The 26,595-nt window shown below is 42.5% G+C and overlaps 1 protein-coding gene across 1 annotated transcript in view; it reads right to left on the bottom strand.

Annotated features, from left to right (window-relative positions):
* LOC132401348 (dynein axonemal heavy chain 8-like) overlaps positions 1-26,595 on the bottom strand; it is an 895,336-nt gene that overhangs the window by 360,606 nt on the left and 508,135 nt on the right. Inside the window, exon 43 of the mRNA XM_059983478.1 lies at positions 15,971-16,143. Within this exon, the coding sequence (XP_059839461.1) occupies positions 15,971-16,143 (173 nt within the window). The remainder of the gene's footprint in view (positions 1-15,970; positions 16,144-26,595) is intronic.

The raw sequence follows: 26,595 nt of genomic DNA, 5'->3' as shown, positions 1-26,595 counted from the left end.
GGGCAAGCCAGTTCTGAATCTAAACAGCCAATTCAGCATGAATCCCATGCATTTTAATCCTCTGGATGAGCCACCCATGAGGAACCTTGTAAAATGCCTTACTAGAATCCACGTAGACAACATCCACAGCTTTCCCTTCATAAATTACCCTTGTTGCCTCATCAAAAAACTCAGGGATTCCGGAGTTCTGTTGATGTACCAAGCATTAATTCAAACAAGAACCAGTCCTCAACTCTTAAAATAAATTGCAAGCAGTAATCAGTTTGAAATTAGAATGGTGGCTTTGTAAAGAAACTTTGTAAACACAAGACTCAACAGATGCTAGAACCTGGAACAATACACAAAATGCTGGAGGAGCTCAGTGGGACAGACCTTATGTGTGGAGGAAAATAGTCATAGAAACATAGAAAACGTACAACACAATACAGGCCCTTCAGCCCACAAAGCTGTGCTGAACACGTCCTTACTTTAGAACTACCTAGGCTTTACCCATAGCCTTCTATTTTTCTTAGCTCCATGTAGCCATACAAAAGTCTCTTAAAAGACCCTATAGTTTCTGCCTCCACCACCGCTGCTGGCAGCCCATTCCATGCACTCGCCACTCTCTGCATAAAAAACTTACCCTGACCTCTCCTCTCTACCTACTTCCAGGCACCGTTTAACTATGCCCTCTCATGCTGGCCATTTCAGCCCTGGGGGAAAAGCCTCTGACTATCCACACAATCAATGCCTCTCATTATCTTGTACACCTTTATCAAGTCACCTCTCATCCTCCGTCGCTCCAAGGAGAAAAGGCCGAGTTCACTCAACCTATTTCATAAGGCATGCTCCCCAATCCAGGCAACATCCTTGTAAATCTCCTCTGCACCCTTTCAATGGTTTCCACATCTTTTCTATAGTGAGGCAACCAGAATTGAGTACAATACTCCAAGTGGGGTCTGACCAGGGTCCTATATAGCTGTAACATGACCTCTCAGCTCCTAAACTCAGTCCCACTGTTGATGAAGGCCAATGTACCGTATGCTTTCTTAACCACAGAATCAACCTGCATAGCAGCTTTGAGTGTCCTAAGAACTTGGATCCCAAGATCCCTCTGATCTTTCATGCTGTCAAGAGTCTTACCATTAATTCTATATTCTGCCATCATATTTGACCTACCAAAATGAACCACCTCACATTTATTTGAGTAGAACTCCATCTATCACTTCTCAGCCCAATTTTGCATCCTATCAATGTCCCGTTGTAACCTCTGACAGCCCTCCCCACTATCCACAACACACCCAACCTTTGTGTTATCAGCAAATTTACTAACCCATCCCTCCATTTCCTCATCTAGGTCATTTATAAAAATCACAAAGAGTAGGGGCCCCAGAACAGATCCCTGAGGCACACCACTGGACACCGGCTTCCATGCAGAATATGACCTGTCTATAACCACTCTTTGCCTTCTGTGGGCAAGCCAGTTCTGGATCCACAAAGCAATGTCCCCTTGAATCCAATGCCTCTTTACTTTCTCAATAAGCCTTGCATGGGGTACCTTTATCAAATGCCTTGCTAAAATCCATTTACAAGAGGTGATTGATAAGTTCGTGGCCTAAGGAAGAAGGAGATGAGTTGTACAGCTCTCTTTACATACAAATGAGGGTCAACTCTTTGAGTGATTATGCAGAAAGTTTGAAGTTAATAACTCATCTCCTTCTACATTAGGCCATGAACTTATCAATCACCCGGATGAGTTATTAACTTCAAACTTTCTGCATAATCACTCAAAGAGTTGAACTGCATGTGCATGTAACAAGGGCTGTCTAACTCATCTCCTTCCACCTCAGGCCATGAACTTATCAATTACCCCTGCTGTAGACACTTTCTGGAGGTCCAAGATCTGTATGCTCCATGACCGCTAGACGAAGAGTGTAAATGTAGGAGGGGACTCTGTTGAAAAATAAATGTGCTAGGTTTTCTAAAATTGACTCATTCTACCTTAGGCCATGAACTTATCAATCACCCCTCGTATAATTTCTTGGGCTATCCCTACTCCCTTTCTTGAATAAGGAAGCAACATCCGCAACCCTCCAATCCTCTGGAGCCTCTCCCATCCTCGTTGATGATGCAAAGATCATTGTCAGAGGCTCAGCAATCTCCTCCCTCGCTTCCCACAGTAGCCTGGGGTACATCCCATCCGGTCCTGGTGACTTATCCATCTTGATGCTTTCCAAAAGCTCCAGCACATCTTCTTTCTTAATATCTGCATTCACAAGCTTTTTAGTCCACTACATCCCTACATTCATCAAGATCCTTTTCTGTAGTGAATACTGAAACGAGGTATTCATTAAGTACCTCAGCAATTTTTTGGGTCGGAACTCTTCATCTGGACTGTAATGTAGGGAGGAGATATAAAAGGTGGAGTGAAGGAATGGAGCAAGAGCTGGCAAGTGATAGATTGATCCAAGTAGGTGATCGATAATTGAGAGAGGGGAGAGTGGGGATGATGTCAGAAGATGAAAGGTGATAGGTGGAAGTGACATAAGGTTGAAGATGATGGGTACCTGTAATTGCTTCCCCTCTGTCCCTTTTCTCTTTTAAGACCATAAGACATCGGAGAAGAATTAGGCTATTCAGCCTATCGAGTCTGCTCCATCAGTTTATCATGGCTGACTTATTATTCCCTCTCAACCCCATTCTCATGCCATCTCTCCAACCCTTTTGATGCCCCGACTAATCAAGAACTTATAAGCCTCCATTTTACATATAACTAATGACTTGGCCTCCACAGCTAGTTGTGGCAATGAATTCCAAACATTCACAACCCTCTGGCTAAAGAAATTCCATTTAACCCTCTGGCTAAATGGATGTCCTTCTATTCTGAGTCTGTTTCTTCTGGTCCTACACTACCCAACCATAGGAAACATCCTCTCCACAGCCACTCTGTACACATTCTCTCTCCTGATCCACCTGGTCCCCATCACTATATCTCTCTTCTTTTCCCCATCCTCTCCATCTGCCCATAACACACACACTCTTCCCATTAGCTTCTCTCCCCTCTGCTCTCCACATTCCATTGTCCACATTCCTGTCCTTCCATGATCTTGCGCACTTCCTCTCTTTTGTACACTCTCAGCCATGTCTGAAATTTCTGTGCCCTGGAACATTGAGCTGTCAGATATGTCTTTCCCTTATTCATGTTTCCGTAATTGCAACAATAATCCCACATGCTGATCTACACTCTATGAGCCTTAACCATGATGTTCCTAGCATTAAAATAAATGCAGTTAAGCCTGCCAACCCTCTCATACTTCTTTTCCTGTCTCTGCCCACTCTTCTTGTCGTTTCCATATCCTACATATGAGTTAGCATTTCCACTTGCCGCTCTGACACTCTGGGCCCCATACTCCTTTTTCACTTGTTTAAACACTCCCACATAGAACATGCAAGCCTCCCTGCAAGAATATTTGACCTTCCAGTTCAAGTACAATCCATCATTCTTTTATCAGTTGCTTCCACCACAGAAGAGAACCCATTGTTCCAAAAATCCTGCCTTTTAGCTCTTTTGCCTCAATTCACCTCAGCATTAAAAAAAACAGGGAGGAGCTTAGTAAGGAAATTAGGAAGGCAAAGAGAGGCCATGGAACATTAATGGTGAACAGGTTTAAAGTAAATTCAAAGGCTTTTTATAAGGGCAAAAAAATAACCAAGGAAAGTGTAGGGCACCTTAGAGACAATGGGACAATCTGTGCACAGACTTAGAAGGCTTAGATGAAGTCCAAAATGAATAATTTTAGAACATAAGAACATAAGAAATAGGGGCAGGAGTAGGCTATCTGGCTCGTCAAGCTGCTCCACCATTCAATAAGATCATGGCTGACCTGGCCATGGTCTCATCTCCACCTACCTACCTTTTCCCCATAATCTATCTAACCTTGTCTTAAATATATTTACTGATATAAACTCCACTCCTTCATTGGGCAGAGAATTCCACAGATTTACCACTCTCTGGGAAAAGCAGTTCCTCCTCATCTCCATCCTAAATCTACTCCCCTGAATCTTGAGGCTATATCCCCTAGTTATAGTCTCACCTACCAGTGGAAACAACTTTCCTGCCCCCATCTTATCTATCCCTTTCATAATTTTATATGTTTCTATAAGATCTCCTCTCATTCTTTTGAATTCCAGCAAGTACAGTCCCAGGCAACTTGATCTCTCCTCATAGTCTAACCCTCTCGTCTCTGGAATCAACCGAAACTCCTCTGCACCACCCCCAAAGCCAGTATATCCTTCTTCAAGTATGGAGAACAGAACTTCACACTCTCTGTACAGCAGCATGCTGCAATTTTTTTTACCATTTAAATGATAATCTGTTTTCCTTCCAAATGGAGGACCTCACATTTACCAACATTGTACTCCATCTGTCAGACCCTTGCCTGCTCACCTAACCTATCTATAACTCTCTGCAGACTCTCCGTATCTTCTGCACAATTTCCTTTTCCATTCAATTTAGTATCATCAGCAAACATAGATACACTATACTCGGTCCCCTCTTCCAGATCATTAATGTATATTAAGAACAGTTGCGGTCCTAGCACTGACCCCTGCAGCACACTGTTGACCACTGATTGCCAACTGGACACCCATGTATCCTAACTCTCTGCTTTATATCAGTTAACCAATCCTCTATCCACATTAATACATTACGCCCAACTCTATGCATCTTTATCTTATAGATAAGTCTTTTTATGTGGCACGTTATTTTCACTGGTAGTCACAAAGGAAATGGATTTTGAAATTAAAGGATTCAGTGAATGAGAAGGTAAATTATTGGTAGAAGTCTCCAGAAATAAAGGGAATACTTGAGCCACAGTGGGCTTAAAAATGGTTAAGTTCCCAGGTTCAGATGAAATTTATCCCAGCCTGCTATAGCAGATAAAGTTAGATTGCTGAAAATTTTTAATTCTCACTGGCCACAAATGAGGCACCAGATAACTAGAAGACAGCAAATATGCTCTCCCTTTTCAAGAAAGGCAACAGGGAAAAACCTGTTAATTACAAACACATGAGCTTAACATTATTAGTTTGTTTGCTGTTCCTTTCCTTGCTTAGTGGTGCAATTTCATTAGCATTTTTGTCTGTTTTTTTTATGAGGCTGAGTTGCTAGCTCAACACTCAACCCAGCACAGATGGAAAGCATGGAAGGAGATGGCCATCTTGGCAAACTCAAGATGGCGCCGCATATGGTGACCGTGTTGCAAGCTCCATTCCAACTGTATAGTATACTGTTAATTTCTACAATTTCCTTTGCATTTCTTGTTCAAGTAGCTGACAGTCACATCAGATACAATAGGCTGACCCTTTAGAACATTGGGAAGACAGCATTTACCCACTATGTGCCACCTTTTCTACATTGGGAACCCCTGCTTGCGCGATTAATGGGAGGCTCATCTACTACACAATTGCTACCTCGGAAGTGGCGCTGGAGGTGAGTGAGAAGGGCCGGCTTCTTGGTGAGGTTTAGATGGTGTGCTAATTGGCCGCCACCCTCTAGCATACTCCTGGCTAACATTCAGTCCCTGGACAATAAGTTGTGCGAACTAAGAACCAAAACTTCCTACCAGTGGGAAACAAAGGAATGTAGCATTTTGTGCTTCGTGGAGACCTGGTTGATGGATGAGATACTGGATTACGCCATTGAGCCCTCTGGGTTCTCCTTCTGGGCGGACAGGTCAAAAAACCTCTGGGAAGAGTAAAGGAGGTGGGATACCTTCATGATCAATAATGAACCCCCGGAATGTGCATGCCCTCAAATCCTTTTGTTCCCCAAATATGGAATACCTAGTGCTGCTGTGTAGACTTTTCTGGCTCCCAGAAAGTTCACGGATGTTATCACAGCTGTGTATATTCCGCTGCAGGCTGATACTGACCTGGATGAAACTGTATGAGACCATCAACACCCTGGAGAGTGCACATCCAGAGGTTGCCCTCATCGTCGCCAGTGACCAAAGTCTCTCTGAAGTTTTGCCAACAAATCTGGGTGAGCACATTCAACCACTGCTACTCTCCCTTCCACAATGCTTACAAAGAGCTCCTTTGCCCCCCATTTGGAAAATCAGTTCACTCCTCCATTTTTCTGCTACCAAAGTACAGGCAGAAGCTGAAACAAGAGGCGCCCATAGGTAAAACCGTCCACTGTTGGTCCGACTAATTTTTCTCTATGCTACAGGATTGCTTTGATGATATCAACTGGAATCTCTTCCATGATGAGAATGTCTCCGAGTTCACGGATGGGATTACAATTTTTTTCTGGAAGTGTATCGAGGATGTTGTCCCCCAGAATTTGGTCAGGGTCTATCCAAACCAGGAGCCCTGGATCAACAGTTCTGTGCAAGCAGCACTTACCGTGCGACACTGAGCTTACGTGGCTGGTAATCTGCAGGAGCTCAAGAAATGCAGCCACGATCTGCACAAAGTCATCAAGACAGTGAAACAACAATACAGGCACAAGATACAGACACAACTTTACACCACAACACACACAGCTTATGGCAAGGTCTGTACACCAATCACAGACTTCAAAGCTAAACACAGTGGTGCTGCTAACATCACTGCCTCTCTCCCAGATGAACTAAATCTTTTTTACGTGTGGTTCGATATCGCCAACTCTGAGCTCCTGAAGAGAACCGCCAAAGCAACCTGCAACTTGTTCATCTCTGAGGCTGAAGTACGCAGGTGTTTCCAATGAGTGGATAGTTGCAAGGTTGCGGGACCAGATGGCATTCCAGGGCAGGTACTAAGGATGTGCGTGGCTCAACTGGCAGATGTGTTTACAGACATTTTTTAATTTCTCCCTCTCCTAGTACAGAGTGCCCTCCTGCTTCAAAACATCCACAATTGTTCTGGTACCTAAAAAGACCAAGGTGACATGTCTGAACAACTGGTGTCCTGTTGCACAAATCTCAATAACAAGCAAATGATTTGAGAGGCTGGTCAAGGACTACATCTGCAGCATGCTATCACCAACACTGGATCTCCTACAATTCGCCTACTGACACAACTGATTGACAGATGACGCACTAGCCATAGCTCTACCTAGCGACCTTACAGATCTGGAGAAGTGGGTTTTTATGTGAGAATGCTGTTGTTGGACTACAGCTCAGCATTCAAGAGCATAATTCCCTCCAGGCTCAATAAGAAACTCATAGGCCTCGGCCTTCACCCTGCCTTGTGTAGCTGGATCCTGGACTTCCTGTCAGATTGCCAGCAGATGTTAAGAGTGAAATCCCTCACCTCTGCCCCTCTGATTCTCAACAAGGTACCCCTCAGGGCTGTGTCCTAAGCCCCCTCCTTTACTCTGTGTATACCCATGACTGTGTCGCCATCTCCAATGTCATCTCCAATGCAGCTCCAATCTGCTAATTAAATTTTCTGACGACACTACACTGATTAGCCTAATCTCAAATAATAACGAGGCAGCCTACAGAGAAGAAGTCATCACCTTGACAAAGTGGTGTCAAGAAAATAACTTCTCCCTCAATGTTGCAAAAACAAAGGAGCTGGTTGTGGACTACAGGAGGAATGGAGACAGGCTAGCCTCCATTGACATCAATAGATCTGGGGTTGAGAGGGAGAACAACTTTAAGTTGCTTGGCATAAACATCACCAAGGATCTCTCTTGGTCTGTGCATACCAGCTGTGTGGTGAAAAAAAGCACAATAGTGCCTCTTTCACCTCAGACAGTTGAAGTTTGGTGTGAGCTCCCACATCCTATGAAATTTCTATGGGAGCACAACTGAAAGCATCCTGACTGGCTGCATTATTGCCTGGTAGCAGACACCAACAGAATCAACAAACTCATTTGTAAGGCCAGTGATGTTGTGGGGGTGGAACTGGACTCTCTGACAGTGGTGTCTGAAAAGAGGATGCTGTCCAAGTTGCATGCCATCTTGGACAATGACTCCCATCCAGTCCATAATGTACTGGTTAGGCACAGGAGTACATTCAGCCAGAGACTCATTCCACTGAGATGTAACACTGAGCATCATAGGAAGTCATTCCTACCTGTGGCCATCAAACTTTACAACTCCTCCCTCGGAGTGTCAGACACACTGTGCCAATAGACTGGTCCTGGACTTATTTCCACTTGGCATGATTAACGTATTATTTAATTATTTATGGTTTTATCTTGCTATATTTCTTCACTATTCTTGGTTGATGCGGCTGTAACGAAACCCAATTTCCCTCGGGATCAATGTCTGTCTGTCTGGTATGGGAATTGTACTTCCTTCAATCGTAGGAATTGGCAAAGACTGGTGTGGACAGCCCAGTGCATCTGTAGAGGTGAACCCACTACTCAGGACATTTTCAAAGACAGGTGTGTAAAAAGCACCCAAAGGATCATTGGGACCCTGAGTCACCCCAACCGCAAACTGTTCCAGCTGCTACCATCTGGAAAACAGTACCGCAGCATAAGAGCGAGGATCAATAGGCTCCAGGACAACTTTTTCCACTAGGCCATCAGACTGCCTAACTTATGTTGACACAACTGTTTTTCTATGTTATATTGACTATCCTGTTGTACATACTATTTATTATAAATTACTATAACTTGCACATTGCACATTTAGACAAAGACATAACATAAAATTTTTTACACCTCATGTATAAGAAGGATGTAAGGAATAAAGTCAATTCAATTCAATTTGAAAGTGGGCTCACTTGCCTCAAAGTCCAATGTGGATGCCACTACACCACCAGCCATTAAGAAACAACAGACTACAGATGTTGGAATCTGGAGCAAGATTTTCAGGAGAGGCTGTCTTTCACATACAAATAGAAACATAGAAAACCTACAGCACAATACAGGTGCTTTGGCCCACAAAGTTGTGATGAACACGTTCCTACCTTAGAAATTACCAGGTTTACCTATAGTCCTCTATTTTACTAAGCTCCATGTATCTATCTACAAGTCTCTTAAAAGACCCTAATTTATCCGCCTCCACCACCATTGCTGGCAGCCCATTCCATGCACTCACCACTCTTCGAGTAAAAAACTTACCCCTGACATCCCCTCTGTACCCACTCCCCAGCACCTTAAACCTGTGTCCTCTTGTGGCAATCATCTCAACCCTGGAAAAAAGCCTCTGACTATCCACACGATCAATGCCTCTCATCAACTTGTACATCTCTATCAGGTTACCTCTCATACTCCATCGCTCTAAGGAGAAAAGGCTGAATTCACTCAACCTATTCTCATAAGACATGCTCCCCAATCCAGGCAACATCCTTGTAAATCTCCTCTGCACCCTTTCTATGGCTTCCACATCCTTCCTGTAGTGAGGCGACCAGAATTGAGCACAGTACTCCAAGTGGGGTCTGACCAGGGTCCTATATAGCTGCAACATTACCTCTCAGCTCCCAAATTCAATTCTACGGTTGATAAAGGCCAATACACCATATGCCTTCTTAACCCCAGAGTCAACCTGCGTAACTGCTTTGAGCATCCTATGGACTTGGACCCCAAGATCCCTCTGTTTCTCCACACTGCCAAGAGTCTTACCATTAATACTATATTTTGCCATCATATTTGACATACCAAAATGAACCACTTCAAGTCAAGTCACTTTTTATTGTCATTTCGACCATAACTGCTGGTACAGTACACAGTAAAAATGAGACAATGTTTTTCAGGACCATGGTGTTACATGACACAGTATAAAAACTACACTGAACTACGTAAAAAACAACACAGACAAAAAACTACACTAGACTACAGACCTACCCAGGACTCCATAAACTGCACAAAACAGTGCAGGTATTACAATAAATAATAAACCAGACAATAGAGCAGTAAGGTATCAGTCCAGGCTCTGGGTATTGAGGAGTCTGATGGCTTGGGGGAAGAAACTTACATAGTCTGGTTGTGAGAGCCCGAATGCTTCGGTGCCTTTTCCCAGACGGCAGGAGGGAGATGAGTTTGTTTGAGGGGTGCATGGGGTCCTCCATAATGCTGTTTGCTTTGCAGATGCAGAGTGTAGTGTAAATGTCCATAATGGAGAGAAGAAAGACCCCGATGATCTCAGCTGACCTCACTATCCACTGTAGGGTCTTGCGATCTGAGACGGTGCAATTTCCGAACCAGGCAGTGATGCAGCTGCTCAGGATGCTCTCAATACAACACCTGTAGAATGTGATGAGGATGGTGGGGGGGGGGGGTGGAGATGGATTTCACACTTATCTGGGTTGAACTCCATCTGCCACTTCTCAGCCCAGTTTTGCATCCTATTAATGTCCCGCTGTAACCTCTGACAGCCCTCCACACGATCCACAACACCTCCAACCTTTGTGTCATCAGCAAACTTACTAACCCATCCCTCCACTTCCTCATCTAGGTCATTTATAAAAATCACGAAGAGTAAGGGTCCCAGAACAGATCCCTGAGGCACTCCACTGGTGACCTACCTCCATGCAGAATATGACCTGTCTACAACCACTATTTGCCTTCTGTGGGCAAGTCAGTTCTGGATCCACAAAGCAATGTCCCCTTGGATCCCATGCCTCCTTACTTTCTCAACAAGCCTTGCATGGGGTACCTTATCAAATACCTTGCTGAAATCCATATATACTACAAATGTTTGTACATCTACTTCTCTTCCTTCATCAATGTGTTTAGTCACATCCTCAAAAAATTCAATCAGGCTCGTAAGGCACAACCTGACCTTTACAAAGCCTACTCCTAACCATATTATACCTCTTCAAATGTTCATAAATCCTGCCTCTCAGGATCTTCTCTATTAACTTATCAACCACTGAGGTAAGACTCACTAGTCTATAATTTCCTGGGCTATCTCTACTCCCTTTCTTGAATAAGGGAACAACATCTGCAACACTCCAATCCTCGGGTACCTCTCCCGTCCCCATTGATGATGCAAAGGTCATCACCAGAGACATAGCAATCTCCTTCCTTGCCTCACACAGTAGCCTAGGATACATTTCGTCTGGTCCTGGAGACTAATCCAAATTGATGCTTTCCAAAAGCTCCAGCACATCCTCTTTCTTAATATCTACATGCTCAAGCTTTTCTGTCTGCCGCAAGTCATCACTACAATCACTAAGATTATTTTCCATAGTGAATACTGAAGTAAAGTATTCATTAAGTACCTCTGCTATTTCCTCTGGTCCCATACACACTTTCTGACTGTCACATTTGATAGGTCCTATTCTTACACGTCTTCACATACTTGCAGAATGCCTTGGGGTTTTCCTTAATTCTGCCCACCAAGACCTTCTCATGGCCCCTTCTGTCTCTCCTAATTTCCTTCTTAAGCTCTTTCCTAGTAGCCTTATAATCTTCTTGATCTCCAACCCTATCTAGCTCGCTGAACCTTTTGTAAGCTTTTCTTTTATACTTGCATTATTATTTGCAATTGGTGTTTCCCTTGTGGTCTCCTCTACACCAGTGAGGCAACACAGAAACTGGGTGACAACTTCACAAGGTATGTTCTCTTCATTTGCTGTGACAATCTGGAACTCACAGTTCCCAGACATTTTAATTCTCTTCCCCATCTGCATACCTACATGTCTGACCTTGGCCTCATCACGAGTTGACCCTAAATACTAACTACAGCAGATGAAGAGCACCTCATATTTGGCCTGGGTAGATATTCAATAGTAGCATGAACATTGAATTTTCCGGCTTCCAGTAAGTGTTCCTCCTGCTACTTTACTCTTTACTTTTTCCTTTTGATCCAGCTGGTCCTCATCAACATCTTTCCTCTCTCCCATTCTCCCTATCTGCATGTCACTCACACAATCCTCCTACTGTCTCCCTTTTCCCAGTACTTCCCTCTGCCCTTCCCACCTCTCTCCCTTTATTGTCACAGTTGCACAGTATGATGCCATTACAGCTCGGGGCATTGGAGTTCGGAATTTGGAGTTTAATTACGACACTGTTTGTAAGGAGTTTGTATGACCTCCCCATGAACACGGGAGTTTCCTTTGAGTGCTCCGGTTTCCTCCCACATTCCAAAGACGTACTGGTTAGTAAGTTAATTAGTTACTGTAAATTGTCCTGTGACTAGGATAGGATAGGGTTAACAGGTGGGTTACTGGGTGGTGCGCCTCATTGGGCTGGTAGGGCTGTATCTTGCATTGTATCTCAAAATAAATAAAAATAAATAATAAAAAAATTCCTTGCTCCACCTTCCTCTCCTAACAGATTCCATCACCTTCATCATTTGTCATTTTTACCTATCACCCAGCCTTTGGCACACACTGTCCACTCCAGCATCTGTCTGTTAGTACCTCTCCACCTCATCTGGATCTACCTATTGTCTGCAAGCTCTTGCTCCACCCCTTTGCTCCATTTTTTTTATGTTGGCTATCTACCCTCTATCTTTCAGTCCAGATAAAGGGTCTTAACCTGAAATGTCAACTATCCATTTTCCTTGAGAGATTCTACATGACCTGGTGAGTTCCTCCATCATCTCTGTGTTGCATTAATAATAAGGATGTTACAGGGAAAAAAAAGTCTGGAGGACATGATAAATGATCATTTTGAAAGGCAAACACTCCTGGATGAGCTCAATGCCTTTTATGCACACTCTGAAGGGAGAATAATGATATACATACCTCACATGATTCTCAACAGCTGCCAATGACTGTGATCTTTGCTCCAAAGCTGACATCAGAACATTCTTCAAGAGGGTGAACCCACACTAAGTGTCCAGACCAGACAGCTTAACTGGCCAAGTGCTAAAAACTTGTGTAGACTAACTGCTTGGTATATCCAAGGTTATCTTCAACTTCTCACTTCTGCATTCTGAAGTTCTCTCTTGCTTCAAAAGGACATCTATAGTTCTGGTGCCCAAGAAAAGCATGCTGACCTGTTGCAATGACTACTATCTGGTAGCAGTTGCATCACCTTAATGAAGTGCTTTGAGAGATTGGTTAAAGTTCTGCCTCTTCAATATCTGGATCTGCTTTTGTTTGCTTACTGCCACAACAGGTCAACAGCAGATGCTATTTCACTGGTTCTCCACTCTGTTGTCAACTATCTGGACAACAGTAATATACATGGCATTCTACTGTTTGTTGGCTGCAACTCTGCAGTCAATACAATCAATCCCTCTCCAAGTTCCAAGACCTGGGACTCCGTACCTCCATTTGCAACTTAATACTTGATTTTGCCGGACCCCATTCAGTATGAAACTGTAAAAAACATCTCCTCATCATTGATCAACAGCACAGGTGCACCTCAGGGCTATGTGCTTAGCATCCTCCATTCTCTTTACACCATAACAGTGTGGCTAAGCACAACTCCAATTGCATCCACAAATTTGTTGATGATACCACCGCTGTTGGCTGATTCATGGTCAATAGAACTCCTGCTTAAGTGCTGTCACAATAAAAAGTTCATGTTTAATGTCAACAAAGCCAAGTAATTAATTGTTTACTTCAGAAAGGGGAAGTTGGGAGACCATATGCTAGTTCTCATTAGAGAGAGTTGGGAGTTTCAAATTCATGGGTGTTAACTCCTCGAATGGTTTGTACTGGGGCCAGATCATTCATGCACTAATGATGAAAACACACCAGAACCTCTACTTTCCAAAATGGTTTAGGGGATTTGGCATCTCACCAAATACTCTACAAACTACAACAAATGCACTGTTGATAGTATCTTGACCAGTTGCATCATGACCTAGTCTGGCAATTCCAATGCACAGCAATGCAAGAGGTTCCAGAGAGTAGTGGGCACCACCTAGACTGTCACTGGCACTGCCCTCCACACCACTGAAAGTATCTACGTGAAGTGCAGTTTCAAGAAAATAGCTTCTATTATTATGCCCCACTATGCCCTCTTCTCACTGCTACCATTAAACAAGAATACAAAAGCCTCAAATCTAACACCAACAGATTCAGGAAGCATTAGTTTTCTACAACCATCAGGTTCTTGCACAACCCTAATCCTATCTGAGCAACAGAACCACCATTCACACTACAATGGAGTTGTCCCTGATTGTATTTTTTGAAATAACATCTTGTTTTGCACAGTCTTGTTCTCTCCCTCTTCTTTATCTTGTATAATTGATGTTGCTGCAAATTTAGTTGTACCAGTACTTCATTGTAATTGTGATGTGACAACAAACTTGATAACTTAATCTGAGATTGCCAGCATAGCTTTGTCAAGGATAGATTCTATCTGACCAATATCATTGGATTTTTTGAAAAAGTAACAGAAGTACAGTAGAAGTAGTGGACATGAGCTTCAGTGAAGTCTTTGTCAAGTTTTCACATGAGTGACTGTCCAAAAGGTTAGGATCAATGGGATCTAGTGCAAGTTGATAAAATAGATTGAAACAGCAGGTGCTGACAACAATGCATCCTTCTGAAATGAACTCAATACTTGTTTCAAACAGAATGTCATTGAGATGATGCCACCCATTCCAATTGGCCTAATGCACCTGTACATGGCTACTATCACAGAAGTCAGATCAGCTTTTCTGAGGGCAAACCCCTGGAAAGCAATTTGCCCACATGAAGCCCTCAGATCCTGTGGGGACCAACTCACAGGAGTAGTTATTGTTATCTTTAGCCCCTGCCTATTCTAATCTGAGATTTCCACCTGCTTCAAGAAGACATTATCATCCCAGTACCAAAAAAAAAGGTAACATCCCTTAATAGCTCTAACATGAATCATTGTGAAGTGCTTCAGGAGCCTGGTCATGGCAGACATCAACTCCAGCCTTCCAGAAAACCCTTGATCTTTGCAGCGCACCTACTGGTGGATGCCATCTCCCTGCCCTCCACTAATTTCTGAAATACCTGAATAACAAAAGCACCTACATCAGGTTCCTATTTATGAATTATTTGCTCCTACAACAGCAAAATTCCATTCAACTTAATTCCAAACTCCTAGACCAGGACTTTTTGCTGCAACTGGGTACGTGACTTCCTCAACATCAGACAGCAATAAGTAACTTTAGGTATCAACACCACTTCTCTGGTTATCTTCAGCACCAGTGCACATAAGGTTGTGTTCTCAGACCCTTACTATACTTATGACAGTTTGGCCAAATTCAGATTATATCATTGTAGTGGACTAGATCAATAAAGGAAACATTGAATCTACTGGCATTGTGCCAGAACAACAATCTTGCCCTGAAAATAAGCAAAATAAAGAAGCGGGTAATTGATTACAGGAATTAGAGTGGAATGCATGCTTTGTTTTTTTATCAATAGTGCTGAGTTGAAGATAGTTGAGAACTTCAAGCTCCTAGGTGTAAATATCAACTACAATATGTCCTAGTCCCCTACCTGCTTCCCCTCCCCCACCCCTTGATCTTTCCTCTGATTGGTTTTCCACCTGGCACCTTCCACTCTCCCCCCACCTTCTTTATAGGGCCCCTGCCCCCTCCTTCTTCAGTCCTGATGAAGGGTCTTGGTCCAAAACGTTGACTGCTCGTTTCAACGGATGTTGCCCGACCTGCTGAGTTCCTCCAACTTGTTTGTACGTGTTGATATGTCTTAGTCTAGTCACATGGATGCTACTGCCAAGAAGTCCACTAAACCTTATACTTCATCAGAAGGTTAAGGTAATCTTTACAGATGCATCGTAGAAAGCATCCTATCTGGGTACATCACAGCTTCATATGGCAACTGTTCTGCCACAGCCACAAGAAATTAAGTTATGAACACCACTCAGTTCACTATTTTAATCAGCCTCCTCTCTGTTGACTCTGCCTATACTACCCACCGCGTTGGTAAGCAGCTGACTTAATCAGGACCCCTCTTGCCCCAGTCGTTTTCTCTTCTCCCTCTCACATCAGGCAAAATTATATTGTAAGCTTAATAAATTGTTGATTTTCTTTCTAGCATCTCATTGCTATACCTACTGCTTATAAAGCAATCCAAAAATATAAATCAATTGAACATTTTTTTAAAAAATGCACAGAAACCTAAAGAAGCATCAAAGGTTCAGTCTTACCTGTCTGTCAAAGGTGTGATAACCAGTCGTTCAGTACAGCCCAAAAATTCATTTTGATAGATAAATTCCACATCAGTAATCACCACTCTTACATCTAGTGTTTCTTCTCTAAAATAAACCCGACATTGTTTCAGCCACTCAAAGTCAGTCACTGTTCTGATATGCATTTTTACCTATTCAGAGAAAAGGCAGCAAAATAAAGTTACAACATATTCAATAAAGAATAGTCTATAATCAGACAGATCACAGTAAGTCAAATTTACCATCAAAGAAAAAAAACATTTTGAAGCAGACATCATAATTAGTGGCATTAGATCAAATTTTCATTGCTTCCAACAAAGAAACTTGTAATTCAATAAATAAACATGACAACAATATTTGCAAACTTCAGCTTTTATGCAAGAGATTCAGCCAAATAAATTTGTACAGTTTGAATTGATACAAGGTCATCATCTAAATGATGTTGATTTACATTTTTTGCTGTCTGAATTACTGAACTCTTCAGGTGTTATTATTTTTTTGTTTTAAAAGCAAGCATCTGCTACCTCTTTTGTCTTTACTTTTCCCAGACTGGCCAATTCAGTGTACAACAACATATAAAACAAGTTGTTAATGACTTCTCTATCAGGTCAATAATGTTAATACACCTCCAAAATAAGGCCAAATTTTTCTTTAATTTTCAGGACCTGGATGTCCGTAGCAAAGTCAGCATTTATTTCCCACCCGTGATTAGTGAAGAGAGTGTACAGAAGATTCACTAGCCAAGAAAGGAGTTTTTCAGTAATGAGAAGTGATTGGAGAGGCTAAATTTGTTTTCCATAGAACAAGGAAGGTTAAGTGGGGACATGATAGAGGTATATAAAATTATGAGAGGTATAGGTAGGATAGAGAGTAGGAAACTTTTCCTCATAGCAGAGGAAGGTGAAAAATAGAAGACATGGATTTAGGGTGAGGGAGATGTGATTTAGAAAGAATCTGAGGAATATCTTCTTCATTCAGTGAGTGTTGAGTACCTGGAATATACCCCTTGTGAGAGTGGTAGAAGCAGAGTTGCTGTTAGCATTTAAGATGTGTCTAGATAGAACATTCAGATTGCCTTAGTATAAAAAGCTCCTGGGCCAAATGATGGAAAATGAGGTTAATAAGAATGGCTGACAATGATTAGCATGGATTTGGTCATCCAAAAAGCCTACTTCTGTACTGTATGACTTTATGATCCTTGAAATGAATGACTTGTCAGTCATTTCAGAGGGCAGTTAATGTCAACCCCATCAGTAGTGTAAAGTTATATATATTTGCTAGAATTGTGCTTAGTATTACTTTGGTTACTTTGCTGAAACTGTTCTTCCCTATATTTGACTGCAGTACAGTGGCTTAGAACAGCTCAACTTAAAAAAGTTAAACAAGAAACTTGAATAAAAAGAATTGACCTTGATTTGGCCAAAGAAATTGAACCGTAACATAATCCATCTCACATTTGCTAGAGATGCAAGCTACTTAGCTAAATGTAGTAAAATAGTAAAGGCTGAAGGAACAAACCAACAAACTCAAGCCATTGAGAATACCATTGTCCAGAAAGAGGTTTGTGTAATGAGTTCTTAAGTACCATGTAACCGAATTTTGATATTTTGTAAAAATACTGACAATGGTAGAGACAGCTACATTAGAGGCATTTAAGAAACTCTTAGGTAGGCTCATGGATAATAGAAAAACGGAGGTCTATGCAGAGAAGGGTTCAAAAGGTCAGTTAAAATGTCAGCATAAGTTCATGAGCTGAAGGGCCTATGAGTGCTGAAATGTTCTATGTTGTACTGTTAAAATGTAGTCATACTGTAGTAGCACCATTACATGTTAGAACAGTCAACTATGCATTTTCAGTTACATTATAAGCAGGATTTGACAAACATTTGAAATAAAAACAGAAAATGCCAGAAGTAATCAGCAGATAAACTAACACTTGTATAAGTAAAGGAAGATTTTGTACTTCAGCTTCATAACCTTTCATCAAACCTATAATCAAATAGCTATGTTAAGGGAATTATTGATTCTTCCTTCCACATTACTAATTCTTCTTAAGTTGGTGAATTAGTTTATTACTGTCACACATACTGCGGTGTAGTGATCTCAGTTATGAAGTCCTCCCTTACCAGTGAGTCAAATTGTAAGTTAACCTTCAGGGAATCCTGCACAAGGACTCCCAATTCCTTCTGCACTTCAGATTTTTTAATATTCTCCCCATTTAGAAAATAGTCTATGCCTTTATTTCTTGTACCAAAGTACATGGCCATACACTTCCCTACACTATATTGCATCTGCTACTCTTTGCCCATTCTCCAAATCTCTTCAAGCTGTTCTGCAGGCTCCCTGCTTCCTCATAACTACTGCCCTTCCATCAATCTTCATATCGTCTGCAAACCTGGCCACAAAGCCATCAATTCCATCATCCAAGCAACACACACAAAATGCTGGTTGAAAGCAGCAGGCCAGGCAGCATCTATAGGGAGAAGCTCTGTCGACGTTTCGGGCCGAGACCCTTAGATGCTGCCTGGCCTGCTGCGTTCCACCAGCATTTTGTGTGTGTTGCTTGAATTTCCAGCATCTGCAGATTTACTCATGTTTGCTTTTGAAATTCCATCATCCAAATTGTTTACATATAATGTGAAAAAAGCAGTCTCAATACCAACACTGTGAAACACCACTGGTCACCAGCAGCCAACCAGAATAGGCCCCCTTTTATTCTGACTCTTTACCTCCTGCTGCCAGTCAGCTAACCTTCTATCCATCCTAGTATCTTTCTTGTAATACCACGGGCTCTTAACCTGTTAAGCAACCTCATGCTTAGCACTTGTCAAAAGTCTTCTGAAAATCCAAGTAAGCAACATCCACTGACTCTCTTTTCTCTTTGCTATTTTCTCAAAGAATTCCAAAAGATTTTTGAGGCAAGATTTCCCCTTAAATAAACCATGCTGAATTTGGCATGTGCCTCCAAGTACCCCAAAATCTTATCCTTAATAATGGACTTCAACATCCTCCCAACCACAGAAGTCAGACTGATTGGCTCATAATTTCCTTTCTTCTGCATCCTTCCCTTCTTTAAGATGAAATGACATTTGTAATTTTCCAGTCCTCCAGAACTATTCCAAAGTCTAGTGATTCTTGAAAAATTATTACTAATACCTCCACAATCTATTCAGCTACCTCTTTCAGACCTTTGGGGTGTAGTCCATCTGATCCAGCAAGATACATCCTATCTTCAGTCCTTCCAGCTTTCCCAGCACCTTCTCCTTAGTAATAACAACTATACCCACTTCTGCCCTCTGACACCCTTGAATTTAACCATGTAACAATTACAGCATGGAAACAGGCCATCTTGGCCCTTCTAGTCCGTGCTGAACACTTAATTTCACCTAGTCCCACTGACCTGCACTCAGCTCATAACCCTCCATTCCTTTCCTGTCCATATACCTATCCAATTTTACTTTAAATGACAATACCGAACCTACCTCTACCACTTCTACTGGAAGCTCGTTCCACACAGCAACCACTCTCTGAGTAAAGAAGTTCCCCCTCGTGTTACCCCTAAACTTTTGCCCCCTAACTCTCAACTCATGTCCTCTTGTTTGAATCTCCCCTACTCTCAATGGAAAAAGCCTATCCACATCAACTCTATCTATCCCCCTCATAATTTTAAATACCTCTATCAAGTCCCCCCTCAACCTTCTACGCTCCAAAGAATAAAGACTTAACTTGTTCAACCTTTCTCTGTAACTTAGGTGCTGAAACCCAGGTAACATTCTAGTAAATCTCCTCTGTACTCTCTCTGTTTTGTTGATATCTTTCCTATAATTCAGTGACCAGAACTGTACACAATACTCCAAATTTGGCCTCACCAATGCCTTGTACAATTTTAACATTACATCCCAACTCCAATGCTCTGATTTATAAAGGCCAGCATACCAAAAGCTTTCTTCAGCTTTCTATCCACATGAGATTCCACCTTCAGGGAACTATGCACCATTATTCCTAGATCACCCTGTTCTACTGCATTCCTCAATGCCCTACAATTTACCATGTAGGTCCTATTTTGATTATTCCTACCAAAATGTAGCACCTCACACTTATCAGCATTAAACTCCATCTGCAATCTTTCAGCCCACTCTTCTAACTGGCCTAAATCTCTCTGCAAGCTTTGAAAACCAGAAGCTTTGTACTTCATTATTCACAACGCCACCTGCCACCTATCTTAATATCATCTGCATACTTACTAATCCAAATTACCACCTCATCACCCAGATCATTAATGTATATAACAAACAACACTGGACCCAGTACAAATCCCTGTTCTGGCATATTGCTAGTGTCTTGCACAGTGAAGACTGACACAAAATACCTATTATGTTTGTCTGCCATTTCTTTGTACCTCCTCCCATTACTACCTCTCCAGTGGCATTTTCCAGCAGTCTCATATCCACTCTTGCCTCTTTTACTCAATAATATCACTTTGATATTATTGGCTAGCTTACCTTCATAATTAATCTTTTCTCTCCTTTTGGTTTTTTTTAGTTGTATTCTGTTGATTTTTAAAAGTTTTCCAATCGTTAACTTCCCACTAAATTTTGCTATATTATATAATCTCCCTTTTGCTTTTATACTGTCATTGACTTTCCTCATTTGACAGTTACCTTGTCCCCTCTTTATACTTTAGTTACTTCATCTTTGGGAAGTATTCTCATGAGCCTTCTTAATTGCCTCCAGAAACTCCAGCCATTGCTGTTCTGCTGTCATCCCTGATAATGTCCCCTTCCAATCAACTTTGGCCAGCTCCTATCTCATGCCTCTGTAATTCCCTTTACTCTACTATAATACTGATACATATGACTTTATCTTCTCCCTCTCAATCTACAGGATGAATTCTATCATATTATGATCACTTTATGAACTTTTACCTTGAGCTCCCTAATCAAATCTGGTTCATTACACCCTACCCAGTCCAGAATTGCCTTTCCCCTAGTGGGCTCAACCACAAGCTGCTTAAAAAAGCCATCTCATAGGAATTCTATGTATTCTCTCTCTTGGGATTCAGAACCAATCTAATTTTGCCTATCTATCTGCTTATTGAAATCCCCCATAACTATCATAACATTGCCCTTATTATAAGACTTTTCTATTTCCCATTGAAATTTATATCTTGTATCCTGGCTACTGTTTGGTGACCTGTATGTAATTCCCATCAGGATCTTTTTACCCTTTAAGTTTCTTTACTCCAGGATTATACATATTCCAATCCTACATCACCTCTTTCTAAGGATTTGATTTCATTTTTGACCAACAGAGCCATGCCACACCACACTGCCCATGTATCTATCCTTTCAATACAAACCATACATGGATACAGCCAAATGAGACAGAGTTTCTCTGGGGCCAAAGTACAAAAACATACATGTGCATTCAAAATAACAAGAAAGGGAAAAAAGAATGTAAGAAAACAAAATTTTAGACCAAGTTCATGAGTGACAAGTCCTGCAAATTGATGCTTTCTGACAGTCCAGCCTGTAATTCCACTGATCCACCACTGGAGGCCACTCCCAACCAAGCCCAGATGCCACGCTACAATGCAAGCCTGAGGACTGAGGCTTAGTCCTAGCTACAACTGAAGTGACACTGCTACCTTGTCACCTGTTCCCCACCAAACAAGGGAAGCAGGCCAATGGCAATCAATGTCTAATAGGGTCTTGTGATCACAAAAGAAACTTCTAAGACAGTCACTCACGCTTTAATTGCATGCCACCTTGTGCCAACTTGAAGGCACCAACTCCAGTGCCTCCAAGTAGCACGCAGCAGCATGGTTTCCACCCAGATCAGCTCTTCTGAATCCAATCCAGCTTCTCCTGGGGCTCAGCAGACCATCTTGAATACCTGGCCTGCAAGGATATTGGTTCCCCTCGGGTTCAGAAGCAATCTGTCCTTTTTGTAAAGGTCATACATCCCCCAGAAAAGATCTTAATGATCCAGAAATCTGAAATACAGCCCCTAGCATTATTCCTCAGCCATTCATTCATCTGCGCCATCATCCTATTCCTGCCCTTATTAGCATGTGGCACTGGGAGTAATAGGTGCAGGAGTAGGCCATTCGGCCCTTTAAGCCAGCAGAGCCATTCACTGTGATCATGTCTGATCATCCACAATCAGTACCCCGTTTCTGCCTTCTCCCCATATCCCTTGACTCCACTATCTTTAAGAGCTCTATCTAACTCCCGCTATCTTTAAGAGCTCTAGCTAACTCAATGAACCTGATCAGGTGTCAGGTTTCTCAGTAGGAGAGCATTTTGGAGATAGTGATCACAATTCTATCTCCTGTACCATAGCATTGGAGAGGGATAGGAACAGACAAGTTAGGGAAACATTAAATTGGAGTAAAGGGAAGTATAAGACTAACAGGCAGAAACTTGGAAGTATACATTGGGAGCAAATGTTCTCAGGGAAATGTATGGCAGAAATGTGGCAAACATTCAGGGGATATTTGTATAGCTTTCTGCATAGGTGCATTCCAATGAGACAGGGAAAGGATGGTAGGGTACAGGAACCATGGTGTCCAAAGGCTGTTGAAAATCTAGTCAAGAAAAGAAAAGGTTATGAAAGGTTAAAAAAAAACTAGGTATAAATAGAGATCTGGAAAATTATACTGCTAGCAGGAAGGAGGTTAAGAATTAAATTAGAAGAGCCAGAAGAGGACATGAGAAGGCCTTGGTGAGCAGGATTCAGGAAAACCCCAAGGCATTCTACAAGTATGTGAAGAGCAAGAGGATAAGATGTGAGAGAATAGGACCTATCAACTGTGACAGTAGGAAAGTGTGTATGGAACTGGAGGAGGTAGCAGAGTTACATAACGAATACTTTGCTTCAGTATTCACTATGGAAAAGGACCTTGGCGATTGTAGGGATGAATTACTGTGGACTGAAAAGCTTTAGCATATAGACATTAAGAAAGAGGATGTGCTGGAACTTTTTGAAAGCATCAAGTTGGTTTAGTAACCAGGACCAGATGAGATATACCCCAGGCTACTGTGGGAGGTGAGGGAGGAGATTGTTGAGCCTTTGGCAATGATCTTTGCATCATCAATAGAGATGGGAGAGCTTCCCAAGGATTGGAGGGTTACAGATGTCGTTTCCTTATTCAAGAAAGGGAGTAGAGATAGCCCTGGAAATTATAGACCAGTGAGTCTTACTTCAGTGGTTGGTAAGTTGATGGAGAAGATCCTGAGAGGTGGGATTTAGGAACATTTGGAGAGGCATAATATGATTAGGAATAGTCAGCATGGCTTTGTCAAAGGCAGGTCATACCTTACGAGCCTGATTGAATTTTTTGAGGATGTGACTAAACAGGTTGATGAAGGTAGAGCTGTAGATGTAGTGTATATGGATTTCAGCAAGGCATTTGATAAGGTACCCCATGCAAGGCTTAGTGAGAAAGTAAGTAGGCATGGGGATTAAAGGGGACCTTGCTTAGTGGATCTAGAATTGGTTTGCCCACAAAAGGCAAGGAGTGGTTGCAGATGGGTCATATTCTGCATGGAGGTTGGTGAACAGTAATGTGCCTCAGGAATCTGTTCTGGGACCCCTTCTCTTTGTGATTTTTACAAATGACCTGGATGAGGAAGTGGAGGGACGGTTTAGTAAATTTGCTGATGACTCAAGGGTTGTGGGTGTTGTGGATAGTGTGGAGAGCTGTCAGAGATTACAGCGGGACATCGATAGGATGCTGTGGTGAACTACATATACCTGTCTGGACACGCCCCCCCTCCCCCCCCGCTGACTGCTCCTGTCACAGACCCCTGTATAAAGGCGATTGGAGGCACTGCTCCTCCCTCAGTCTCCAGGATGTTGTGTGATGGTCTCTTGCCGCTGATAGTGCTCTCTCTCTTCCAGCTAATAAAAGCCTATCTCTTGCCTCACATCTCCGAGAGTTATTGATGGTGCATCAGATGCAAAACTGGGCCGAGAAGTGGCAGATGGAGTTCAACCCTAGCAAGTGTGAAGTGAGGATGTAGAAACTATAGAAAGGGTGCAGAGGAGATTTCCAAGGATATTCCCTGGATTGGGGAGCATGCCTTATGAGAATATATTGAGTGAACTCGGCCTTTTCTCCTTGGAGCGGCGGAGCATGAGAGGTGACCTGATAGTGCTGTATAAGATGATGAGGGGCATTGATCATGTAGATAGTCAGAGGCTTTTTCCCCAGGGCTGAAATAGCTGGCATGACAGGGCACTGTTTTAAGGCACTTGGAAGTAGGTACAGAGTAGATGTCAGGGGTAAGTTTTTTTTTTATGCAGAGAGTGGTGAGTGCATGGAATAGTCTGCCAACAACAGTGGTGGAGGCGGATACAATAGGGTCTTTCAGGAGACTCTTGGATTGGTACATGGAGCTCAGAAAAATAGAGTACTATGGGTAACCCTCAGTAATTTCTAAAGTAAGTACATGTTTGGCACAGCATTATGGGCTGAAGGGCCTATGTTGTGCTGTAGGTTTGCTGTGTTTCTATGTTTTATATGTAATCCACAGATTGCTTCCATAAGACCATAAAGCCATAGGATACAGGAGCAGAAGTAGGCCATTTGGCCCATCAAGTCTGCTCCACCATTCAATCATGGGCTGATGCAATTCTTCCAGTCATCCTTACTCCCCGCTTTCTCCCTAAACCCTTTGATACCCTGGCTAATCAAGAACCTATCTATCTCTACCTTAAATATACTTAATGACTTGGCCTCCACAGCCACTCATGACAACAAATTCCAAAGATTTACTACCCACTGACTAAAGTAATTCCTCTGAATTTTTATCCTAAATGGACATCCTTCAATCCTGAAGTCATGCCCCCTTGTCCTGGACTCCCCTACTATGGGAAATAACTTTGCCATATCTAATCTGTTCAGGCCTTTTAACATTCGACATATTTCTATGAGATCCCCCCTCATTTTCCTGAACTCCAGGAAATACAACCCAAGAACTGCCAGACATTCCTCATACCCTTTCATTCCTGGAATCATTCTCGTGAATCTTCTCTGAATCCTCTCCAACGTCAGTATATCTTTTCTAAAATAAGGAGCCCAAAACTGCACACAATACTCTTAAGTGTGGTCTCACAAGTGCCTTATAGAGCCTCAACATCACATCCCTGCACTTATATTCTATACCTCTAGAAATGAATGCCAGCATTGCATTTGCAAATGCTTCCTTCGAGGTCCTGTTCTTCAAACTCTTCCCTAACCCCCAAATACCCACTGCACAGGACCTCTTCCCCCTTTCTATCTGTGTCGTTGGTTCTGATGTGCACCATGACCTCTGCCTGCTACTGTCTCTCTTAAGAATCTTCCGTAGTCACTCTGAGAATCCTGGACTTTGTGAGGAAACACACCACCCTGCCTTCTCTTTTGTGGCTACAGAATCTGCTCTCTGCCCCCCTACCTATGACAATCCATTCACATCACAATTGTCTCCTTTCATAATCACTCTACCTGACTTTACCCTTCCTTGCTGAGCCTCTGAACCAGCCACAGTTCCTCTGGCTTTACTGCTGTTACTGTGCCCTGCTAGTTCAAACCACGTGCCACCCCCCACCCCCAGCAGTAACCAAAGGGGTATACTTTTTACTGAGTGGAATGGCCACAGGCGAACCCTGCACTATTTTCTTACTCCCTCTACTTCTCCTTCTGGTCACCCATCTACTATCTGAAACCTGCGCTCTAGGTGCGTCTGCCTTAGTAAAATTCCCATCTATAAAGTTCTTAATAGTCCGGAGTACATCCAACTTAAGTTTCTTGACCTTGTCAGTCAGGAGATGTAGTCATCAGGGATATCAAGTCATCTGATTCCTAAGCTCCGGAACCTGGGTCTCAGCACTCAGATCTGCAGCTGGATTTTCAACTTCCTCACAGACAGGACCCAGGCTGTAAAAATAGGAGACGAGCTCTCCTCTACAATCACTCTGATCATTGGTGCCCCACAAGGCTGTGTACTCAGCCCCCTGTTGTACTCACTGTACACCCATGATTGTGTAGCCAAGTTTCCATTGAACTCAATATATAAGTTTGCTGATGACACCACAAATGTAGGCCGTATCTTGGGTAATGATGAGTCTGAGTACAGAGAGGAAATTAAGAACCTGGTGGCATGGTGCGAAGACAATAGCCTATCCCTCAACATCAGCAAGACGAAGGAATTGATTGTTGACTTCAGAAGGAGTAGTGGACCGCACGACCCCATCTACATCGGTGGTGCGCAGGTGGAACAGGTCAAAAGCTTTAAGTTCCTCAGGGTGAACAGCACAAATGACCTGACTTGGTCTAACCAAGCAAAGTCCACTGCCAAGAAACCCCACCAGTTCCTTTACTTCCTGAGAAAGCTAAAGAAATTTGGCCTGTCCCCTAAACCTCTCACTAATTTTTACAGATGCACCATAGAAAGCATTCTTCTAGGGTGCATCACAACCTGATATGAAAGTTGTCCTGTCCAAGACTGGAAGAAGCTGCAGAAGATCGTGAACACAGCCCAGCACATCTCAAAAACCAATCTTCCATCCTTGGACTCACTTTACACCGCATGCTGTTGGAGCAGTGCTGCCAGGAT

Source organism: Hypanus sabinus, chromosome 10, assembly GCF_030144855.1.
Source record: "Hypanus sabinus isolate sHypSab1 chromosome 10, sHypSab1.hap1, whole genome shotgun sequence".
In the NCBI taxonomy this organism is placed as follows: Eukaryota; Metazoa; Chordata; class Chondrichthyes; order Myliobatiformes; family Dasyatidae; genus Hypanus; species Hypanus sabinus.
The sequence above is the reverse complement of the archived record's forward strand: the minus strand, read 5'-3'. Positions and strand labels throughout refer to the sequence as shown.